The following is a 23,354-nucleotide window of genomic DNA, read 5'->3' on the forward strand; positions in this document are numbered from 1 at the left end:
AAACCTGTTTCTTGGATTTCTGAACACTTCAAGCATAATAATAGTCTTTTCACCCCCTCCTTTTTTTTTTTAAATGCTGACTGAAGAAGTCTGTAGTTCTATAATAATTTACTCCCACTAAAACGCCTGCCTCTGTTGAAAGGAATGCTGTCAAAGCCAGCTTAGGTTCCAGCTGATTTAAATAAAAGTACACAGCTGTCAGACAGTAAGATTAAAGCCCTGCTACAGACCTCATTGTGGAGAGAGGAAAGAAAAGACCAGCACAAAAAGCACTGGATATATGGCCTAATTAGATCACTTTGTTTTTCCAAAAACTTATTCACTGAACCCATATCTTAAGGCTCTAACAATGCTAATATTTTAACTATGGAATGTATTCTAACTGTTTTCCTTGCATACAGAAGAGCAGGTTAAAAAGGCAGGTATCTTCACAGTTTAATCCCAACTATTACCTATACGTGATCAAGGTCATTACTAGTTCCTGCCTGAAGAACAAAATGTGTTTTGGAAAATATCCGTAAGAGAAAACTTCAGTGACTTGGTCCTGTTACGTAATGCCTGCAAAGTACAACAGCACATTGGTTTCTAAGATGAATGTTGTGTAGAAAATTTGTGTGGCATAAAATGCATGGCACATCTCCCAGTTCCCTCTTCATCTCAGAGGGCTGTATAACAGCTTTATAGCAGAGGTTCTGGGATTTTTTGTAGACTTATAAACTGGGTTGAATAAAACCATATAGCTATATCCTCCAATAAGGACCCAAAAACCTACTCTAGCAGACAGTTTAAAACTTCAAGCCTCTCTTCTTTTGTGAGTTCCCCTGCTTGAAACCACAACAAACTTCACATTCATTAAGATAACACCCTTATCCAAACAAGAGAAGACACTGGCCATGAAGATCAGTGATGCACAACCTATACAAGCAACTGAAGGTCAGACCACAGCTCTCTGAGAAGCTATGGATGTCTCAGCACGAAAAAAAGTGACCAATGTTACGACATCAAAGCAATTCAGGAAGACTGCAGACCTCGTGTGTTGTGTGAAAGTGGACAGGTTTGCACACAAGCACCTGAGAAAACAAGTTTAGGGCAACACTGTTTATGTTCGGAACCTCCTTGCTCTGTCTCCTCAGGAATCGAGTAATTTTCCACGTACACTCTCAGCAAAACTACAATCAAAAAGAGCTGTGTTTCATACTGGATTGCTAACATCTGGGCAGAACCTATTTTCCTGATATAACAAGGACAGACTAAAAGAGGTAGGAAGAATCTACACAAAGCTGTTCATGCAACTTCACCCTTCCCGGCTCATACCTACTCACCTTGCATATTATAAGCTGCCAACTGAACAGCCGTGTCAAAAGGACATTCCAATCTGCCATAAGAGAAACGCATTGTTAAAACCTTAGCTGACACGATTTAGCAGAAAACTCATATACGTGACAGTGAGAAATTGCAAATGTTTGGGATAAGAAAATGAAAAAAAGATTAGCAGATTTTCACCAAATTTACAAGAGATAAGCGCTATATTATTTAAGCAATCCTCTGCTGCTATTCATGCATAGAAAAGTAATATAACAGTGCATTACTCCACAAAACTTATTAATTAAGCAAATAAAAGTTTAATAAATCCTATGCTAAACTGTAATTGTTTAAAGGGCTATTTATTGGGAATACTTACTTTCCACTAAGAATATCCAGTTTCAGTTGCAGAACAAATAAATACCTGCAGAATTAAATAAGAACTGTGTCACTCAGACAACAGGAGGAAGTTAGAGCCTGACAAATAAAAATGTTTTCTACTCTTTACATGGGTTTTCAAGACTAAAGAAACTGCATTGTGATCTTTCAAGGCTTTATCAGTTGGGTTTATATGCTTTACACACATTTCAAATGAAGTAAGCCCAAAATGAGAAGTTGTCGCAAGCTAAACTACAGTGTTGCATGGAAAAAGAAATGGGATACCTAAGTAAGTCTTACTTATTCTCTTCTGAACCTGCTTGGGCAAAGAACAACTTGCGTCTTCCACATTTTCTTCACTATTCATAGATGTAGCGATCTCATAAGATAATGAATATTTTCAAGCCTTAAAAATAAATGTTCCTAATATGGATTGCTTAGCTAAAATCTAACCCAGAAAGCTGACGCCAAGGTGACAAAAAAATAAACAGTACGCTGCAGCTTTTTCAACTTGTTTACACTTCAGTGCCAACTTCCCTTCACTGCCTTGCTTATTCAGTACTCTTCTTGCCTAGAAACTGGGCAAATATTGAATACCAAGCTGCTATTCCTTTGGTGTGCAACACCAATTCTTCCGATCCAATACCCACAGAGTAGCCCTCTCGCTCCATTATGGTACACAGCTTTCCTTTAACAAGAGAAAAGGTAGTCTCATCAACCAAAACACTGTCATCTGCGATGGTATCCAGTCTGAATTCGACAACAGTTGAACAGAAGCCTTACCCACAGAGCCAAAGACGAAATCTTCTGTTTCAACATGTGCCTATGTCTCCTTGTACTCACATACAGAGACACGAAACAGACGCAGGTATTCTTCCTACAGGTCCCTTGCAAATCCACAAATACTTTGCCAAACAATTTATAATCCAAAGCCTTTTGAACACTGGCCCCTGTATGAGGAATAAATTTGTTTGGTACTGTCCCTAGATACCAAAAGAATGAGCACAAGCCTGCGGGGTACAGTGGGTGCGACCAGCCCATGCTTATCAGCCACATAACACTTGCAAACAACTCCAGCATACTTTCCGCGCTTAGGCTATGTTAGGATGGCTGACTGGTGGCATCTGATGGGAAGCTGGCAGAAAACATGGGCACACCACACTGGCAGAAACTGGAAAGTGGCTCCAGCTGGGCATACTGCTGCTCAAAAAAAAGAGGTGGAAACTTCAGAAAGCCCCTGCTACTGAGACCTGTAACCCGCTGCAGAGCTCCACTGCTTCTTTAAGGCATAAAATTATCTTGAGACAGAAGAAAGACTTGCTGCTGTCCTGTTCTGGGGGATTAGCTAAGCAGATAGACAGGGTTTAAAAGCCCTCAGGTTTCAGGTCTGCCCTGCTAAAACCTGTATAGCAAGGTCTGACTGGCAGAACTCAGTCAGGATGGATGAAAACATTTCATAGTGGTAGATACAGATGTAGGTCTGAATTTTGTCTATGGTTACTACTTTTAAAGATAGTTAAATGTTTATTCAGGAACACAAATGGTGAGGCAAAACATTCTTCCCAGATCAGCAGGAAAACATTACAGAAGAGCAGTTATAACATTATGTTACTACATGTAAGTATGAAGCTGCACAGGGTACATATGGCTGCAAGGGGTAATGCTACTATAATCTTCCTGGTAGCACTCCTAGGGATTTGGCTAAAGCACAACTTGAACATCCACACAGACATAAACCTGTACAACAAACAAATGCACTTCATGCTCTTACAAATGGCTGAGGGTACGAAGCATCTTCAGCTATCAAGTAATTTTGTTTTCTCGCCAAAACAGATCACCAGCAGTGGTGACTGCAAAGAAATGTTGCCTTTTACAATGGATTTATACTGACAGATGGTAGGTTGTGTTTGCTTCCAAAGCACCCCAAGGATGTCTCAGTCCGACATGAAACACAGCATTATGAATGGATCTGTGAAATGCTTTAATCACCAGAAACTGCTGCTCACCTGATACTACAATCCTACACATTTAGTACTGTCAACTCACATTTCAACATGGTAGTAAAATACTGTTTTCCCTTTCCGTAAGCTCCCGCAAAGACCACAGAAATAATGAAATGTTAACTGAACTTATTTTTGTCAAAGAGAAGCTCTAACTTGCAATTCAATGCTTTTCTCCCTAAAGAGACAGGATGACTGTGTACACTTACAACTAAATGCAGCTTAAGAATAAGAAAATGTCTGTTCTTTCCAGTAAAAACCTCTGCCCATCGTGTATAAGCTACTCAAATCAGTTGCCAGATTTGCCTAATGATAAATGGTGCATCAAGTAACACAGTAAATATATAGATCTCTCTATATTAAAGCTCATTTATTTCACAAGAGCTACATTAGAAACATTTACAAAAAGCCAAGCAAGCAAGAAGCGCTAAGAAATTTTCCAAAAAGCATCATACAACTGTTTAAATAAATACCACAGAAACACTTTCCTGCCCTTATTTGGGTGTTTCTCTCTCTCACAAACTCCCTCTTACCTTGTCAGCTCTTCACGTAGATTGTTGGGCTCTGATGAGTAAAACTTTACACGAAAATGCAGACAGTACGGTGGGCCAACTGCAAAGCAGAATTCGTTCAAGACAGTGGTAACAGTTACTGGACAAGACATCTTATTTTTTTATTACACACAATCACATCACAACACTTGACTGAAATTGGCTCTGTCCTACCACAGGAACTTAAGGCAGGAATTCCTTTGTGACAGGGAAATGCATGAAAATCATCAGGATGAAAGAACACTTAAATATGCACAACATATAGAACTATGTTACAAGTCAATCCACAGTCATATCACATTAAGTTGATTTGTCCTGCCAAAAGCACACAAATCTTGGTTAATCCCTATATTTAAGGACTGTATCCATCACCAAGAAAGCTCTGCAGTTGACCAAACCCCCAAGAATTCTGTTGGTCTCTGTAATCACTTCCCAGGGCTCTGGGAAAAATGCACTGCTGACGACTCAGACCCCTTTATTCCACAGAAGTTTAGACATATTTCAGGGGGATTTAACAGACCCTCTGTGGAAGAATCATATTTTCTGGAAACTAAAGAGTTAATTCAGCAAAAGGATGGATTAACAGTTCTTTAAAAATGTGCAGCACTCTGCTGATTCCTGCATTTGACAGGAGGAATTTTCTCTCTCTCGGTGCTTCCAAAACCTCTGTTGTATTTACACAGCTCCACAAATCCCTGAAGACTTCCCACAGCGCAGAGCAAGGAAGCTGCTAAACATAAAATCAGCCGATGTCACAGCTTACTCAAGCACACACCACTGAAACAACCAGGCCACCCTAAACCTTTGTGCAGCAGGTAAGCACTTGGTGGACCAAACACAGATTTGGGCACTCACAACTTCCCCAAGGGATGGAGGCTCCAAGAAGTTTTCCCATAGTCAGAAGAACGATCTATAACACTAAAACACCTTCAGCTGCCTTGACTCCATTTAAACTATAATTAATGAGCCTATAACATGTTTAATTAAGGACATTAGACTGAAGTAATATGAGCTACACAGAGGGAAGACGTCATTAAACAATCACCAGCACCATGCTGGGGTTTTGTCACCAGGTCTTGTCACCCCCCATAGGACACTGACTCCCCCCGCTCCCCCCCCGCCCCCCCCAGTTTCAACTCTGTGCCTCCTGTATGTTCAATATGAGATCCCAAAAGAAAACAGAAAGGACACTTACTTTTAACTTGCTTTTTAATGCTTTTTGTGTTGTCCAGCCAATGCTGAAAAAGAAATTACTTTCATTGAATTATCAACACAGGAATAACACAGAAAGAACAGAAAAGGAAAAAAACCTATTTGTTAGTGAAGACTATCTTGGAATAACAAGTAGTTCTCTAAAACAACCTAATTCAAATCTTTCACAATTCATAGCTCTGAGTGCTCATCAAAGATCCTTTCACTCAAACTTTGTAATGCAAAATGTCAGTTTTGAACAACAGAAACATCCTGCAGTGCCCTATTTAAAGCCAATCCTCAAGAAAGCATTAACTACTTCAAAAACAAAAATGTACTAACAAACTATTTTAATTACTAAAATTTTCATCCTGTCCAAACAAACACTTAATTCACATATTAGTAGGTCAGCCAGTGACAATGTGCCAGAGAGGCATAAATCATAGCTGGAGACTGGCACTTGGTTGCGTGCAGGGTTTACTTGGGGTGGGAGAGACACAATAAATATTGTGGGCTTTCAGGCATTTTCTTTAGATGACTTAAGGGTAGTAACAGCAAAGCTGTCTATGTCTGGGTCAGGTCTACCTAATTCTCTAAAATCTATTCACAGGTGACGTTTTAGCAACTGTCACGTGGGAGGACAGAAGTTACTGCCTCACCTGCTAATGCTAATTATAAGCTATACACTAGACGTGAAGCCAAAATAATGGCTTCACTTATACTGTGCACAACAGCATGTGAAAAATAAGCTATAGATGGCACGTTGAAAGAAACACCTACATGTATATGCTATGCTCCCTAAAATAATTGCATATACTCCCACTGCTGAAGAGTTTATACAGGAATTAAAGAGAAAGCTGGAAAGCTAACATACAGCTAGCGGTAGAGACCTACTACCAAACGCTCTGCGCAGTGAGCAGCTCCCTCCTCCGAAGGAGATGACTCAGTTAAGCAGTAAACACAGCACCCTATTGAACGTAATTGCACTGACCCAACAGCCAGAACAAACTCACACCACGTCTTGCACGGTTCACAATGCCCAAGTAACACCACCTCATCTGATCAATCCCAAATGTCACCTTGCAACTAATACAGATGAATTATACACTTAGGAACACTCATTTCATTAACTGCATGCCACGAAGTTCACAGTAGGCCTCACAGAGGACAGAAAAGCAACAGGGGTATGAGAAAGAACCGGTATTTTCAGGTTGCAATGCCAAGTGCAAACACATTCCTGTCTTCAGAGCAGCCCTGCCTTCCGCAGAGAGTGTGTAAAGTCAGCCTGTAACACAGGCAGGATATACAGTGATTGATAGATTAGCTGCAGATCAGAACTAAACCATCTACCACAGCTCTGCACACAGCTGAAAATGCTCTCATTACCCATGAAAACAAAGTAGCTACAGAAAGCTAGCTAACATATTTTTTAAATAAAGCAGGAAGCTTAAGGAAGAATGAAAAAAATATTTATGTCAACTTTGCTTACACTAGGAGCAAAATGGAGCTGAGCAATTTTTTGTTTGGTTTCTCTAAGGAAATGATACGATCTGTCTTCCTATTCCACAAACTCACTTGCTGTAAGAGACAATTTACTTACTCCCTCCCCCGCCATAAAAATCCACGAACTACCTACTGGGAGGCTTGCAGGTGATTTAGATACACAAATGGCAGAGAGCACCATTTCTAGGTTCCAGGACTGGCTGTGCACGCCTGTTTCATCTCCCTCTGTTTTCTCTCATCTCCTCCACATTCCATGGGAAGGCAACTGAGAGGCCCGCGACAGGCACTGATAGCGTTTGACTCTGCTCAGCTCTTACCACTGCTGCCCACAGGAGCTCTGTCTGCATGGTAAGGGTGTGTGTGGAAGAAGGGGAACAAAACTACTTTTAAATGGGTGGGGGGTACAGGGCCAAAACAAAGAAAAACAAACCAAAACAAACACATGCACGGACACACACAGATGTCAGGAAACTTAAGATTTATTCCAAATGTTTAAAATGGAATTCAAGTGGACCTGGCAAAAAAGTTTACATTTTGATGAGAGTTTGCTCAGCAGAGTCTACTGCTGAAATCCAGAGATAGTTTGCTAAACAAAAAGCAGTATGAACAACAGACTGCATAGTGTACTGGAAGTCCTTAGCAAAACAGTGTGCTGCTGGAAGAAATTAAACAAAAATAAAACACAAAAAACCCTAAACCTAAACTCAGTAACATTTCAAGAAGGTAAAAGGTAATTGTGTTTCTTCAGCAAGGCAGTGGGGTTAAAACTGGTCCCATACTATATGGAGTTAATGGGTGCATACTTAGTGCAATGCTATACAAATAGTTTTCAGCATTAAGCACTACATTAGATAAAACTGCCAGTGTTGTACAATTCCATTAAGAGCAGCAAGTATTTGATGCTTGCAACCTGTATGACAGAACTAGAAATTTGCCACCTGTTAAATGTTCAGTGCCTCCTTACTAGAAATACCTCTCTAGCATAGCTAGAGGAGAAGCCAAATAGCCCAAGCTAACAGCAATCTTCATCTTTGTGTCACTGGACATGCTGTGCTGTTTGTCAGCCTGAATCAAAGACACTAACATTAATAGTTCGTTCCCTTAGCTGCCAGACCAAGTCTGATATGTCGTGGACAATCTTGCAAATAACTCCTTTTGCCATCTCCTGCCTCTTACTGGGGATGTGGGGTGGTGGTTATCTACTCCTTACCATCAGGCTAGCAACAAACACAGAAGTCACATGAAAACAATTCTTCCACTTGTTTCAAGAACTTCTTTACAGAAGCTAGTATACAAATCCTAAAATTCAAAACGTCAGGAAGAGTTTGTATTACCTGAGTTCCCCCCAATCCCCAACACATCATAAATTCAAACAGTATACTAATTGCTTCAGCAGCTCAAAAGAAGAAAAAAAGCTATCCTTCAGTTGTTCAAAATGAGTCTATTGAAAACTCACTTGTAGTTAAAACAACTAAAAAATTGAGAAATTCCCTGCTTAACTACATGTTGCTAGTTCGCCAGTGTTTTTATATCATCAGGTGCAACTAGCTAGTAAGGCATTATCCTTAGATTTAAATTGGGCAGCAGCACGATTATCTCCCTTCAAAGCCAGCACACAATTCTGTCCATAGTAAGGGACTGGATTCTTACACTGTTTATTTAATAGGTCTCCTGAATAATCTTTGACAAGTCACTTGATTAGCCTGTGTCTTTGTTTCCAGCTACAGATTGGGTTTCTGCTAGAATGTGCCAGCTCCTCTGTGCAAGAACAGCTGCCATCACAACAGTTCTTCATTTCTTAAAACAATTATCTCTGGCTCTTGTGTTCAGTGCTTCTGGCAAAACACAATCTTTTCTGCTTCCTTATACAGCGTATCATTAAAGTCCAGTTTAAACAGATCACTATCTCCGCTCTGCCTCTTTTCAGTCACACATAGTTAAGAAAAAGAAAAAAACACTAAGTTCGAAATTGCTTGTACCTGGTAGATTGTGCAGTATCAAATACTCAGTCGGGTGCTGTCTGGATTGGAAGTAACAATTTGCTAGACAAAAGCAAGCCATAAGCCATTGCTGAGGCAGAAAAGATTAACATTTCCCCATTTTAAGACACAGTTACATTATTTGCTAACAGAACACCAAGAGAAAAAAAAAATTACCATAGAGACAGTTTCACCAGTTACAACTACCCCACTGTAAACTCTTACAAAAACCTAGAGGCACAAGGAAATATTTCAGAGGCCACATGGCAGAAACTGAGTTAGGGCACCTAAAACATAAAAATCACTTTTTTCCTGAAGCAAAAAGACATGCAATAGAGTCATACTCTTATCAGTACTCAACATCCTAGACTACACATGCTTAACACAGCTAACGTGATTTTTATAAAAATAAAACAGCATGCAATGACCTGTTTTCCAATTTCTGTTGGTAAGAGCTATGCATGGTTCTGAATGACATCCCTCTGTTAGTGTAATGGTCTTTTTCTCCTTAGTGTTATATGTCTCTGTTCTGCAAGAGGTTTAAGACCACTTTCACTACCAGGAACTGCAGCTCAGCAGCAGCTAATCCTGCTAGCCATGTAGTTTGTTTCAGATGCTGAACAGAAATTATTTTCTCTGAAGAGAATGTTCTCTGCAATTATGGGCTAAGCATAAAACTCCATCACAATAATTTTGAAAAGAGGCCATCAGGTTTTAAGCATGCTTTAGGATGGATAACACTGTGTCCAAACTTGTCAGCTTCTTTCAAGGATTCAAGCTTGGGGAGTTTTTTGGTCATCGTACAACGCTGTAACAATTAAGACATCACCTTCAAATTGTTCTAGACATAGACCCTCATAGAAGCAAGGGAATGTACATCACTGCCTCCAAAATGCTGACCTTGAACAATTCAGGTATCTAGCTCAGCAGTAACTGTATGTGCCACCACTGCCACCCTGATCATGAAATAATTTTGAGTAGACTAGAAACACAGAAGCCATTAGGTCATACATCTAACAAACAAGATTGACGTACACAGTATGAAAACTCAGATTTCATTCTACCTGAGGGCATTGGGATAAGTGAATACAGGTTTAAGTTACAGGGACACAGGACAGAGAAAAAAACCCAGTCCCTGTTTAACACCTCCCTTAACTTGCAGCTATCCTCATGGGCAGGATTAAATACTTGGCCATAAGAATTAGATTCCACAGCCTGCAAGTGAAAGAACTGTGGTTACTTCTGACAAACAATGCTCTGCTTCTGTTTTCAAAAGCAGTCACATTTTTACAAACACACAATAAACTTCACAAACTCAGGCTTGCAAGAACCCCCTACTCAAACTGTCTGGTACATACAAACACACCTAATCCTTCCCCAAAATTCTGGTTGCAGGTCTAAGTCACAACTGATTTGAGCAGATCAAAGGTATCCATTCCCCTCTTGCCAAGATTATTTCCCAAGCTGACATTAACAAGATGACTTTTGCTGACGAGAAAGTTGATGGCTTTGGTAAAGGAAAACTTTCTCCACTTTGCACAACAAGGAAGGGGAAAGCATTTCTACGTGATGCAGCAGACTCTGGGGTCCTACTGGACCAACCTGCCTAGTGACACCAGAAGGCGTGACAGGAACAAGTGAAAGACAAGAAACAAAGAAACAACAGTGTTTCTGTGTGCTCCAGGTGGAATTACACTCGACATCACTTAAAACTAAAGAGAGCTTCTGCACAAAATTTAACTCAAAAAAGGCAGTTTTCTTACAGCATTTTTGTCAATATTAATATTTAATTTTTAGAGTGTTGCTTAAAAAAGAAAAAGAGGGGAAAAAAAATACTGTTACTTACCGCTACCTGTGCAGAATCCATGAACCTTAATCCAAAGTAGTCGCTTTCTATAAGGTCCAGATGATACATGATCTGTTCAAACAGGAGCTGGCCTTTGGCTTTTTTCTGAAAATACAAAAGGATTTAGTACTTAGCAGGCAGATTTACTGTAGCATCTACCTTCTTCTAGACACATTTCATATCATAATTCCAAAAGTAATAGAATCCCAAAATTAAGTTTCTGAAAACATAATGTGTAAATTATTTTTTTCTCACATATTTTTTGATGGCTTTTTTTTTTTTAACAGCAAATGCACACCTCACAAGGAGCATACATAATATCCTTAAAGGACTTGCATAATCTCCTTTTTTGGAAAAGGTCAACATTGACTTGCACAACAGAGTGTTACAACGTCACTTTATCATCATCCCTTTCACGCTTTCCTTACTCACCGAAGTTCAATAGAACTGGAAATATAGCTATAGCACAATTACAATAACTAATGTCCTGGAAAATTTTCAAGGCAAAGTACAGCAAATTGCTTACAAATTTACTACTGTTTGATATCTAGGCAATTCACCAGGTTTGAAGCAAGTAGCAGAGCACACTGAGTTAGGATATAGCACTCCATTAGCAAGTGCTTTTAACAACTGCCACGAAACAGTCTGGGGCAAGTAACTTTAATAGTACTTAAGACAACACACTTAGAAAAATAAGTTTGTAAAACTCACTTGTAGGTGTAAAAAGCCACTGCATATGCATATACATAATTTATGAAAAATCTTAGTTCTGGCCCCAAGTAAACGTCATTTTAATGGCAATGATTTAAAACAGCTCTTGAATTTTTTACAAGAGAAGGCATGTAAATAGCACTGGACAGTTTCTATACAACATACATTTTTCATGTTATGAACTCCCTTATAGTAACACACTGAAAGAAAAGTTTAGCAGTAATACCTTAGTATTAGTAATGCCTAAATGTAATAAGGATAATTAATAAATTAGTAGGTCAGAGTACAAGACATGGTGTTGAAAAGAAATATTTTTAAATGCAAAGAAAGCAGAAAAGATTTATGCTTACTCTGCAAGGAGTTTAAAGATTTCTCTATTTCCATAGTGCTATTGCCTTGCAATCTTTTACCTTTTTATTTATACATTCACAGCTTGAGAAATGGGCTAACTTTCTAAGCATATTTTTTAGTTAGCTACTAATTAGCAGATTTAGCCCATCTCTCAAAAATTCTGGGCCAGCCAGAATTCTTATTCTCAGAAATAATCTGGTTTAATCACTGAGTAATATTCATGTAAATAAAGCAGCAGGCGTAATGTTGCCACATTCCTCTACCCTGACCTTCAAATATTTTATATTCAACTCTGTAATCATAGTCATTGGTTTGCTCAACGCATCAGTTAAATCCAAGATGACATTTCACAGCTCAAAGCAAAATCTCAGAAAAGTCTGTAAACTGAACCTGCCTAAGCTACTTCTCCCACAACTATTTATTTCCAGGTATTGGGGGAGGTAGGGGGAACAGAAGGCAATTAGACCAGCAGGGAACTTACATGCACACAGCACCTACAAAACACCATGTCAAGAAAATGCTGATATGCAGACCTCATCAGATTCATTCAGGGCAAGTTCCTTCTGTTGACTTAAAGAAAATAGTACTTCTCATCTCAGGCAACAGCAGATTTCTCAAACACCAGCCAGACTCTTCTAACAGATGCCTTAAGGCAAATTACCTATATTTAAAACCACACATTTCTTCCGCTATTTGAGTCTGTAGCCTCTTTCCTGAAAGACACTGAACTGTTGGTATTTCCCCTCACACAGGTTATATTCTGCTTAATAAGAAATACAAATGAAATCAATTCAGCATTTGCAACAGCAAAATTAGAAAATATGTTTTATTTTGCAAGAAGCTTTCTGCAGCTTGTCTAAAACTAGAGGAAAATCTCCCCGTATTGAGCAGAACATTTTAGATTTTTCTCAATTACTCAGTATGTCACCTTTTAAAACTGTAATTAACCAGTTATCCCAGCCAAATTCACTCCTGGGGACGGGCAACAGAGCACTTCAACTCAAGCCTGGAATTCCTAACATACTACCGACAACCAGAACTTATTATTGTTCAAAATTCTGCAGTGTCAAATTAGTTTCGGAGCATGTTCACCATTTTGGTAATCTTGGCAAAGGACTCAAAGATTAAGTGGACCCAGGATGACTAATGTGGGAGAAAGTCCCTGAAGAATAGCAGTGGAGCGGCTGTGGAAAGAGTTGCTGGGCTACTGGTTGGTTTTTGACTTAATCACCAGGGCCGTCAACATGGAATTATGCAGTACTTTGCATATGACTTAAACCATCAGCTGTATTTGGTGGAGTCAGCAGAAGTTTCACACTTGCCTTAATGTGAAATTCAAATTATTTCTTAAAGCCTTATGAAGTCCTTCCTCCTCATATTTAAACAAATGGCAACCAAAAGGATTATTGCTTTGTAATGGTCACATTTTACAAATCAAAATTAATTCTTTGTATACAATACAACTGCTATCTCAAGTGGTTTCAAAAGACATAGAAAACAGTTACAGTTACACTTTCATTACATTTTCTGGTGAAGAGTTACCCTAACTTTCTAATGGCAACATTCAGTTTAAATGACATTTTTATCCTGCTGCTCCCCACCACTACCTGCCTTGGAGAAGAGCTCAGATTACTCTCAAAGAACAAATATTTTCAAGCTGTTTAATGGTTACCAATGAACTATTAACGATTCCATTCACAAGCAGTCCAGCCAGTGGCTGGTCCTCCCTTCAGGGCACAAATTAAACTCTTCATGGGTTTGTAATTCTGTAAAACCCAATTACTTGATTTACTCAGTCTGCCATACTCTGTAGGAAGCAACAGCAGAATCAATAACTGAACTGGGAAAATTAAAGAAAATATATCATTTTATACAGGACAGGTCACCTACTTGTTCTGCCACACTCTGGAATGAGACAAAAGCATCTTTTGATTGCTTTAGCATGAATCGAGCCCCCACCCCTGAGTGGAAGGGATGCCCCCAACTTAAGTCCTAATGACATCTTCCTGCTGCTCCTAGTAACTGTGGCTGCTGACTGAGTAGGTGTTAAAAAGGCTGGACACAACCCCAGTAGCTCAGCAGCAAGGATGAGTAAAGCCAGCTCTGGGGTTCACCTCGGCAGGCTGGTTTGTCCCTTCATCGCTGGGACAAGGTGCTACAGAGACATTGCCCCTTTGCTCAGGCACCTCAGTCACTCACTGCCTAAAAGCAGAGGCAGAGTTTATACCCTCTTCTCACGGTCTCGGCGCCCCACAGCTTGCCTGTGACGGAAAAGCCATGTTCAGTGCCAGCAGCCACCACAGACCAGCACTGGTGAAGCAACACGGCCTTACAACAGCTGGGGGGGATGAGACCTGGTGCTGGGCCGTCACCAGCTGAACAGCTCACTTGATAAGGTTTGTTATCAGGTTTTTAATCACAGTAGAGTACTTCATACTTCCAAAACTTGAAAAAAAAACCACCCAAACTGGCAACCATTTGCTAACTAAATAAGAAAAGGATTTTTCTCCTCTTTCTTTTCTTTGTGAAGAAAAGGAGGTCCCTATTGAACACTGAAAAAAAAACCCAAAGCAGGCTTTACCTTCATGGGACTTATCCCTTATGTCTTTGTAGCTGTACTTATTTGTCAGAAGATTTCTTCAGATGATTATGTCAATATTGCTTATTAACAGTAACTAACAGTAGCTATTGCTACTTCAGTAGCTACTGAAGGGCAAAAATCTCCCTTCCTGTTTTTTGTCAATTCATTAGGAGGGCATTTATATACATACCAGTTTCCTCAGCAAGACTCCAATTACCCCCCCACCCCAAGAAGTTAGGGACCCCTATTCAGGATATACAGCTACCCAGTTGGTAGGATGCCACTTAAGCACACTGACAGACCGTTGCACTGTGGGAGCAGCAGATGAGCCTGTCCATTTTTTCATGTAGTTAATCCCCCTTCTCCCAAACAACATGGTTTGAAAAAATAAGCCACCAGAAAGCACCACAGTGAGCTTTAAAGGAAAAAGATTTCATCTCAGTAACATGAAAACTATCTATAGTTAACACCATTAAGGTTTCCTGGAGAACTGGAGGGTTAAAACGCCTTATCTTTACAATGGCAGTGTTAGAAGTACACATTATTTGTACCATCCTGATCTTCTTACGGCTTTAAGTACTGACCTACAAATGGAATTGCTCCTCTCCTCAAACTCCAAGCATCGATCTTTCAAATAACTTTTCCCAACTCCCCAGTCGATTTTCTCCTTCATCTAAAGATGCCACTGGCAGCAAAACACCAGTTCAGCTTCTCTCTCTGGTTTATTCCCAGCCTTTGACAACATGCACCATTTATTCTTGTATGGAGTAAAAAGCACTGCAGGCTGGAATGCTGCAGAGAATTTCTACCTCCAGAGACAGAGCTTATCAATTCTTCTATTTACTCACTCTCTCCCAGATATAGGAAGATAAACATTTATGATTAAATACTTTGTTCTGTTATTCTCTGGAGAAAGAACAAGGCATCTCCCAAAAATCCTTACAAAGAAGTGATTTCAATACCCTCCATAATTGTGTGTTTATTAGAACACTGTATAGAAGGGTTTTAACGTATTATGCTTAGGCTTATTGACCCTATACATAAAAATACAGATTCAAAACATATTTTTTTTTTGCCAGGAGACTCTGTTTTTCCTCTCCTAGAAAGTTTTTATCTTCCAGTTACACATTTGGTTTAATAGATTTCCTGACTCTACCTCTTAATGTTCTTTCTGATACAGAATATATCCAAACTGTTTGCCCAGCAATTAAGGTTTAGAGATTCAATACCTTCCCCCCAGTATATTCTCCAACATTTTGGTTTGATTTGGTGTTGCACCTGCAGGTTTCTCAGGAGCCGTCTGGTTAAGAGCATATGAGGGTCTCAGACTTTTGAGCGTGCTCTTTACAGGGGCAGCTCAGCAGGAAAGCAGGGGGAGTTACGCTGCAAGTTAAGAATGCTAAACCTTCAGGCAACTAAACCAGCCTGGAGCACCATGCCCGGGATCACTCGGCAGCACACTGCAGGCCAAACAAATGACTGACAGCAGCCACAGCTCGCTTCCAGCTGCTCCCGTCCTCCCTTCCCGACCGCAGCAGGGCTCCGTGGGTGCGCTGCGGCAAGGCTGGCACGCTCACCTGCTGCTCACCCAGAGTGACTGGGCTCCCAGCACAACTCCGCAGTTCTGCTGCTGCTCACAAGTGCTGGACCAGCGCAGCGATCTCAGTACCATTTCAGCCTGGCAGCCCAGGGAGCGCTGGATCAACCTGCTCTGTGGCTGGGCCCCCTTACACCGCACAGACAGCACCTCGGCCTTGTAAGACTCAGCTTAGGATCAATTTTTCCAATTTCAGTCCCCTAAAGGTCTTTCAGTTGTTTAAGCTAATAGCCAAAAGTGTGTCAACAGTTTAACACAAAGACCACGTGGGAAAATAAGTTTTAATCCAAAACTTTATAATCTTAACGCACGCAAGCAAGTATTTATTTATTCTTTACTTTTGTCAGCTGAGCATTATTTTGAAAATTTCAAAGCCAGCCTTGGACAATAAAATTACTCATTTTATTTCATGACTGATTTTCCAATGTTTTTAGCATTACTAGATTTTCTTTTTAATCAGCACCTGTGCCACAGACAGCATTATGTATTTCAGATTTATTTACAAATATTCAGCAAGTACCCACAAATACTCTACAAGCTTTTAATAAACACCAGAATGGATTACTGAGTAATCAGTAATCAACTATCACAATACATCTCTGATCTTGTAGTCGGATAAACACAGATCATCTCCCTCTACACAAAAAACCATCCGCACTCATTAACAGTTTGCTGGCAACATTTTTGGCATTCCATATAGACTTCTTAATTTTATTTAAAATAATCACTACAAATACAGTCCTTTTTATCTTATTTTGTAAGCATTACTCCAAAACCATAAACAGCTTAACCAGTTCCTGCTATTCCACACAGCCCTTGCACTGGTTTATACAAGACCTTACTTTAACAATAAATACTTCATTATACTAAGGACAAAATCATCTCATTTTGCAATCTCCATATTACATTTCATGCATGCATAAATAAGGAATATTCTGAGATGAAAAACTACTCAGAGAGCATCCATTCTCATAATTTGTGTCTTTCACCTTGTACCACTAGAAAGGTTTTGCCTAAAACTTAGGTTACATGTACAGAGCCTGGAATACAATTAATGCTCTATTGTCCATGAGAAGATTATGTAAATTACGGGTTAAGCAGGATCAGATGGTGGTTTTTCGTTTGGTGTTTTTGGGTTTTTGTGTGTTTGTGTTTTTTTACCAAAACACCTCTGGCTTCCAGAAATTACAGTGCTGCTTCTATAAGACCCCATACTTACTATCTGTTGCTACAGTACGGCTGACCTTGTTCTCCCACAGAAAGCTATCCACAAATTTTTTAAAAGGTACATATGCCAAGTGTATCCCTGTAATTTTATTTACATTATTTCTCTTGCCATTTTTCCCCTTCATCTAGGTTATCTTTCCCCTCTCCCCTCTCCCCATTAATTACTATGTATAGCATAAAATTGATTATCTCAACAAACACTCAATTTTTAGATCTTTTGATTTAAAAATCCTCTGGAGCCCCCTCCAGTACTCAAAATAGCACTTTATTTGAAATTCTTGACATTTGTTCACGAGTATTTCATAAGCTGTTGGTGACTCCAATTAAAAGCAGCTTTCAAGGAAAAACACCACTATGATGCCCTCCCCCTCCCCATCCTGTCCTTCCCTATAAACCATGGCCACCTGAAGAGCCAGTATTCCAGCTGCTGAGAGGTTCCCTTGAGAGCCCAGATGAGTACAAGTGAGTCTTCAGGTACCAAACTAGGGCTCTTCATGGCTTTTGAGCTTTTGGAAATTCCACAGGTGCAGTGGGGGAAGATGGGAGTTTAGTTTTGCATGGGAACAGGATTAAAAGTAAGATAAGGGATGTCAGCAAAACAGAGTTCTTGTCCTCTCACCACTCATACCAGTAAGCAAACATTCCACCCATGATTCTTAAACAATTAGAAGAAAAAGCACAACCTGACTTTCGTCCAAGTTGAACTCGAGGTAAGTTAACAGTAAAACATTGTGCGTGATGAACATCAACAGCAACACAGTTAACAGACGCCCTGTATTTTACAAAAACGTTTCATCGGTAAAGAAACAGTAATTTTCTTAGTATTTCATTAAGCACTTAGGTCTGTCAAAATTACTGAATGCATTCAGACAAACATGAAGCTTCAAACAAGTGGTAATAGACGAGGAAAACTACCGGGTCAAAACACAACTTTAGAATCTGAGATGAAGCTGGGAGGGGGGAAAAATCCCACATCTTTCAAACTGCCCCCCAAAAACATTGATAACTCACTCAAATCATGCCTCCTATTCTGAACATATCAAAACGACACTAAATAGTATACATAACACTGATATCCTTCAGTCATTGACACGACTACAAAATAAGTAGATACTTAAAAAGAATCCAGTCTATGTACTGGAGTAGGACTGTAGCTTTGATGAACAGCTCAAGTCAGGCAATTCTGTAATTAAAAACAACAGAAGAAATAGAAAAGCACACAGATTAAGTGGCTTGACAGACACCACAGATAAGATCAGTGGACAAAAAGCACATTTACTACTCAAATCCTGGCTCTGTGTTCAATAATTAAATATCAGCTGAATCATTTACAACATGTCCCTTCTGTCTCATTGTCAATATTCATAAAAGCGTCAGTCTCTGCTTATAAAGACTCTGAAACATGTTTGGTTTACGTGCCCTGTGGTTGGGGGTTCCCCCTCCCTCCCCCCCCCTTTTTTTTTTAAAATTTAAACAGAAATTCAGCAATCTCAGATTCAATTATAAGAATGACCTTAACCTGACAATAGTCTTTCTTCAGTAGCAAATTCACTGTGAGGGTATAGCTCGACAAGGATTTTAAGCAAGCATAAGCCTGATACCACCTCTAAACACTTCTTCACCACATTTGGGGAGGCACATGGGGAACCAGATTGGAGAATCACTCCAGCTGGAAACTAACATAACGAAATTATACTGATTATTTTCAGCCACAGCATTTCCTTGACTTAGCTTACTGCCTGGCTGCCAAAAAACTGTTTCTTCTGCCAAGGGGTATGCGAAAACAAGGACAAACGCAATAACGAAAGCAACATCTTTTCTTCCTGTGGCAGCAACAACTTATGCCATTGTAAAGTGTTTATGCAGCCACAGATTAAAAAAGGTATGGCATTCATTCTTGCCAAGGCACCTCTTTCTCTGGCTGTGAACTAACCTGTTTGCTAAGTGATTCAGTCTTAAGAAACACTTTCTGTTATTTTTTTTCTTTTAATAAAACAATCTCACAGAACATAGATAGACAATGGGACTACGCACAACTGAACTGGCAGACCTGAGGGCACCTCTTTGAGATAACAAGAGTTCATTTTAAACCAAATCTACTGCCAACAAACTAAGAGAACCAGTCTTGGAAAAGGTGAAGGTGTTAGCTGCAACAGGACGACGATTCTCAAGGAAAGTTTTTGTAAAAGAAAAAGAGATATTTCTAGATACACACAAATGTATTTTTAATTTAGCTTTAGATTTTAGAAAGCAGTGAAGCAATGTTGTTTTGCCACAATTCTGCACCCTCCCTTCATCCCCTGCCCACCGTCCCTTTTTTCTTTCCTCTTTAAGAGTCAACTTCAAAATATGAACAATGCAAGTGGAGACACAAGAACAAACACATTAAGGAGTCTGAAATGAAACATTTAATCTGATCTTTTAATTTATTGTATTTTAATCACCAAAGGAACTGGTACCTGCCAGCCACTGATGATGCACTGCAATTACTGCATCTGGTATGCTGATTTCGCGTATTTGTTTACTGTTACCTATAACTTAGATAAGCACAGACAAAGCTTTATACTGGCTAACAAAGAAAAAAAAGCAAGAGCGAAAAAAGCGTCCTGTAGAAATGAACAGTTACTACTGAACTCCGATCTAAGTTTCATAGTCCAGACGGTAGGTCGTGACACCTTTTCAGGTTCAATTTATGCTCCTCAAGGCCTTAGAAATGTTGTTAGAGGCACCAGGAATTTGCCTACGAAGCCAGCTCCAGCTCCAAAGATTACCACTCTGGTTATGTGGAGACACCAACTTAAGCTCGAGTACTTTTTAAGTGTAACTCTTGCTATAAAGTGTTTGTGGGCATTCCTGGCCTCACATCAAACATCCTAGGCACTAAGCCACACTAGATATGTTCATTCCATTGTTTCAGAGACATACAAATCAGTTCTACTGCCCTCTGTAAATGCTTATCTGCGTAGTCACTTCACAAATAAAGATGCCAAACAGTTTCTTCAACCCTAGATTACTTGGGGCTCTGGATATTGCAGGAGTTATTACTGCTCACTATGCCAACAGCACTGCTTGATGCTCTAGCAAGTTGAGCCTTCCTCAGACTACCTAACATTATAAACGCTCTAGAATTGTGCTTAAAATAAAAAAGGGGGGGAAGGAAAAGATGTTTCAAGAATGGTCGCTCCACATGCTCTTTCTAACCAGCAGCTCCAACATCAGCACAACTGTTACTGCAGCCAAAATCCTACGGAACTAGTCAGGAGGTCTCCGACCCACAGCTTCCTAGCTCACCTATATGAGCTCAAAACAAGACGTTAACAACTATAACACATGGTAATGGAAAAAACAGAGCACATCACTTCTACTGCTACTGTTCATCCTATGGGTCAAAATCAGGTATATAATTAAGCAGAACAGAACGAGCACGTATATATTAAGGAAGCTTTAGAAATGTAAAACAGTGGCTAACACCTCACTCCCAATAAAGCACTATGGTATGAGACAATCCCTGCTATATAATCTGCCCTAAAGGAGAAGGAGGAAACAGAATTCTTCTTTCCCCCTCCCTTCTCGAGTAAGCGTTAAAAACTGCACCCATCTCTGACCAAATCAAAACAAAATCCACGCAGAAATTACTGCTAGTACTTCTGCTCATCCCTCCCCCTCAACAGTTACACCAGGAAATTTACCTTCCTTCTCAAGATGCATGCCCAGCTCACCACAAAGATAATCCAATTCACCCAAAACACCCTGAATTAGGCCTTGGCACAACAACTACAATAACATGCTGGAAAGTGTTCAGTGTATAAGGCACAACGACATCTAACAAAACACCCTCTCCGGTTTCAGTGAATAACAAAGATAACTATTCTTTCAGCGCCTTTCAATGACCTGTAACTGAGTGGATGTCAAATCGCATGGTCAGTTGCTACAACAAATAGATACGCCTTTACCTAACTTGTAAGCAGCAAAGAGAGCAGACAGACTGACATAAGCCAACCATATTTAAAAAATAAGCTTGCATCACTCGTACCGGTAAGTCCACGCTGACATCTGTTCCATCCAGCAGCGCCACTCGGCAGGTAATGATGGATTTTGCGTCCCCAGCTGCAGGGATGTGGGTTGCAGCTCTTTGGGCCTCTCTTAGCCGTTCCTTCTCCGCATGCTTACGCATAGACCGCCGCCCAAGGGTTCGTCGGAAGAAACTCAGCATCTTTGCTAGGAAATTCAAAACAGGAAAAGAACACTTTAGTATCAGGTCTTCACAGAAAAAAGAAAAATAACAGCCCACATTTAAAGTTCTTAAAAAATGCCTGAATTTGATAAAGAGCTACAAGAGATTCAAACGGATGTTTCACTTCTTTGGATTTAAATACCTGTAGTCTTTGGCTAAGTCTTTTACTTTGAAAAAAAACCCTCAGCTTAAACCTTTGACAGAGCTGGGATGATTTTTGGGACAATCGAGAGTACACTCGGGAAAAAACAGCGATGGCGTGGATCTCGTACAATTGATGGCAATCTTTCACTAACAGCGACGCTGGTACACCTTCAACCGAACAGGGATGCTCTCCCAAAGCTGGGAAGCAGCCAAGATGTACGTACCACGGCTGTGCTCTCGGCTGTCACACTCCATTCCTCCCATCGAAAGCAAAGTTATACCCGACCCCTCCCGCCCCACGACTTTGCTCACGGCCGGGACGCTGGTGCCCAGCCCCCACGGGCAGGCCCTGCAGGGGCCCGGCGCAGACCGGCCCGCCGCGGCCGCCCCCCGGCCCTCCTGCCCCCCCCCGCCCCGGCCCGGCGCCGCCCGCGTCCCCGCCCGCCCGGCGATGAGTCACCCCCGAGCCGCAGCCACCGGCCGGTCTCGCCGGCTCGCAGCCCAGCCCAGCGCGCCGAAACCCGGCGCTGCCCGCCCGCCTCCCCCGGGGGAGCGCGGCAAGGCACGGCCCCCGCCCCCGCTCACTCCCCCGGCCGCCGGCCGGGCGCCCCCCGCCCTTACATAACGCCCCGAGGCCGGCGCCCTCCCAGACGCGGCCCGCGGCCCCGCTCCCGGCCCGCCGCCCCCGGGGGTCGCGCCCCGCCCTCCCCCGCCGCGGCCGCTCGAGCACCGGCGCGGCGCCGCCGACCCTCCGCGGCGGCCACAGCGGGATCCCCGCGCCGCTCACCTGGCGGCCGGCCCCGCGGCCCAGGCGGCGGCAGCGGCGCGGCCGGGAGCGGCAGGAGCGCGTCCCCGCGGCGGCTCCTCAAGGCCCTGGGGGCGAGCGGGGGGGCGGTGAGGGAGCCCCCGGCAGGGGCGGGCCTCCGAACATGGCGGAGCGACGTGGGAGGCCCCTAAACGGGCAACGACTGCCCGTCCTTCCCGCCCCCCGCTCACTCACCTGGCGGCCTCCGCGGCGGCTCCGTCCCGCCCGGCGCGGAGCGGGGCTGGCGGAGCGGGGCTGGCGGCACAGGCAGCGCACCGCACCGCGCCGCGGGGCCGTCGCCCCTTTAAAGGGGCGGATCGCGGTGGGAAAGGGGCGCCCCCGCCCCGAGCCAGGTGGTTTCGCCCAGCGGAGGGCCGCGCGGGGGGGCGGGGGCGCAGCCCGGCCCACGTGCTGCCCGGGGAGGGGGGGCACTGCGCTTGAGCCTTCGGGATGGCTTTCGAATTCCTTGGGAAAATCTCTGGAATTCGTGCGCACAGGTAGTGGCCGGTTCCCCCGGCGGCTGGGCCGGCCAGCGGGAGCAGGGAGCCGCCCCAGGCGTTAGGTTGGCGAGCAGAGGGCGGTGTCGAGCCCTGCCTGGAGGAGGACGGGGGCGAGGCACGGAGCGCAGCAGAACCATCTGCAAACCGGCGCTGTCGGCACTCCTGTGCTGAAACAGGAGCTTGATGGAAAACCGCCGTTTGTATCCTAACGCCCTTTGAAAACGCGAACCCCAGCGGTGGCGCACATACTTTATCATTTTTGTCACTTGCTCCAGCCCAGGGGACCGGGCCGCGCTCCCCGGCACCAGCTGCGGCGCTCGGAGGGCCCAGACAGCAACGGCAGGGCGGGCAGGGGCAGCTCGCAGTGACTCTGCTCTCAGTAAAGAAGCTCCAGGCTCCTTCAACACCCCGGGATAACTGGGAATCCAGCCTGTGTACAGTCCGGGAAAACAGA

At 42.3% G+C, this 23,354-nt stretch overlaps 1 protein-coding gene across 8 annotated transcripts in view; it reads right to left on the minus strand.

The window, feature by feature from the left end:
* Positions 1-23,354, minus strand: part of EPB41L5 (erythrocyte membrane protein band 4.1 like 5) — a 56,710-nt gene that overhangs the window by 33,220 nt on the left and 136 nt on the right. For 3 of the 8 annotated variants that reach the window (XM_040602863.1, XM_040602862.1, XM_040602855.1), the window contains exons 1-7: positions 21,820-21,894; positions 21,245-21,435; positions 10,751-10,855; positions 5,427-5,469; positions 4,214-4,292; positions 1,682-1,726; positions 1,323-1,375 (exon numbers count right to left, since the gene is read on the minus strand). In XM_040602863.1, coding sequence (XP_040458797.1) covers positions 1,323-1,375; positions 1,682-1,726; positions 4,214-4,292; positions 5,427-5,469; positions 10,751-10,855; positions 21,245-21,435; positions 21,820-21,859 — 556 coding nt within the window. In that variant the 5' untranslated portion in view covers positions 21,860-21,894. Of the gene's footprint in view, positions 1-1,322; positions 1,376-1,681; positions 1,727-4,213; positions 4,293-5,426; positions 5,470-10,750; positions 10,856-21,244; positions 21,436-21,819; positions 21,895-22,055; positions 22,123-22,382; positions 22,500-22,595; positions 23,075-23,354 lie in introns of those variants that run through there. The other 5 variants (XM_040602858.1, XM_040602859.1, XM_040602860.1 and 2 more) reach the window with 5 other exon arrangements.

This window comes from Falco naumanni, chromosome 8 (assembly GCF_017639655.2).
Source record: "Falco naumanni isolate bFalNau1 chromosome 8, bFalNau1.pat, whole genome shotgun sequence".
NCBI lineage: Eukaryota > Metazoa > Chordata > Aves > Falconiformes > Falconidae > Falco > Falco naumanni.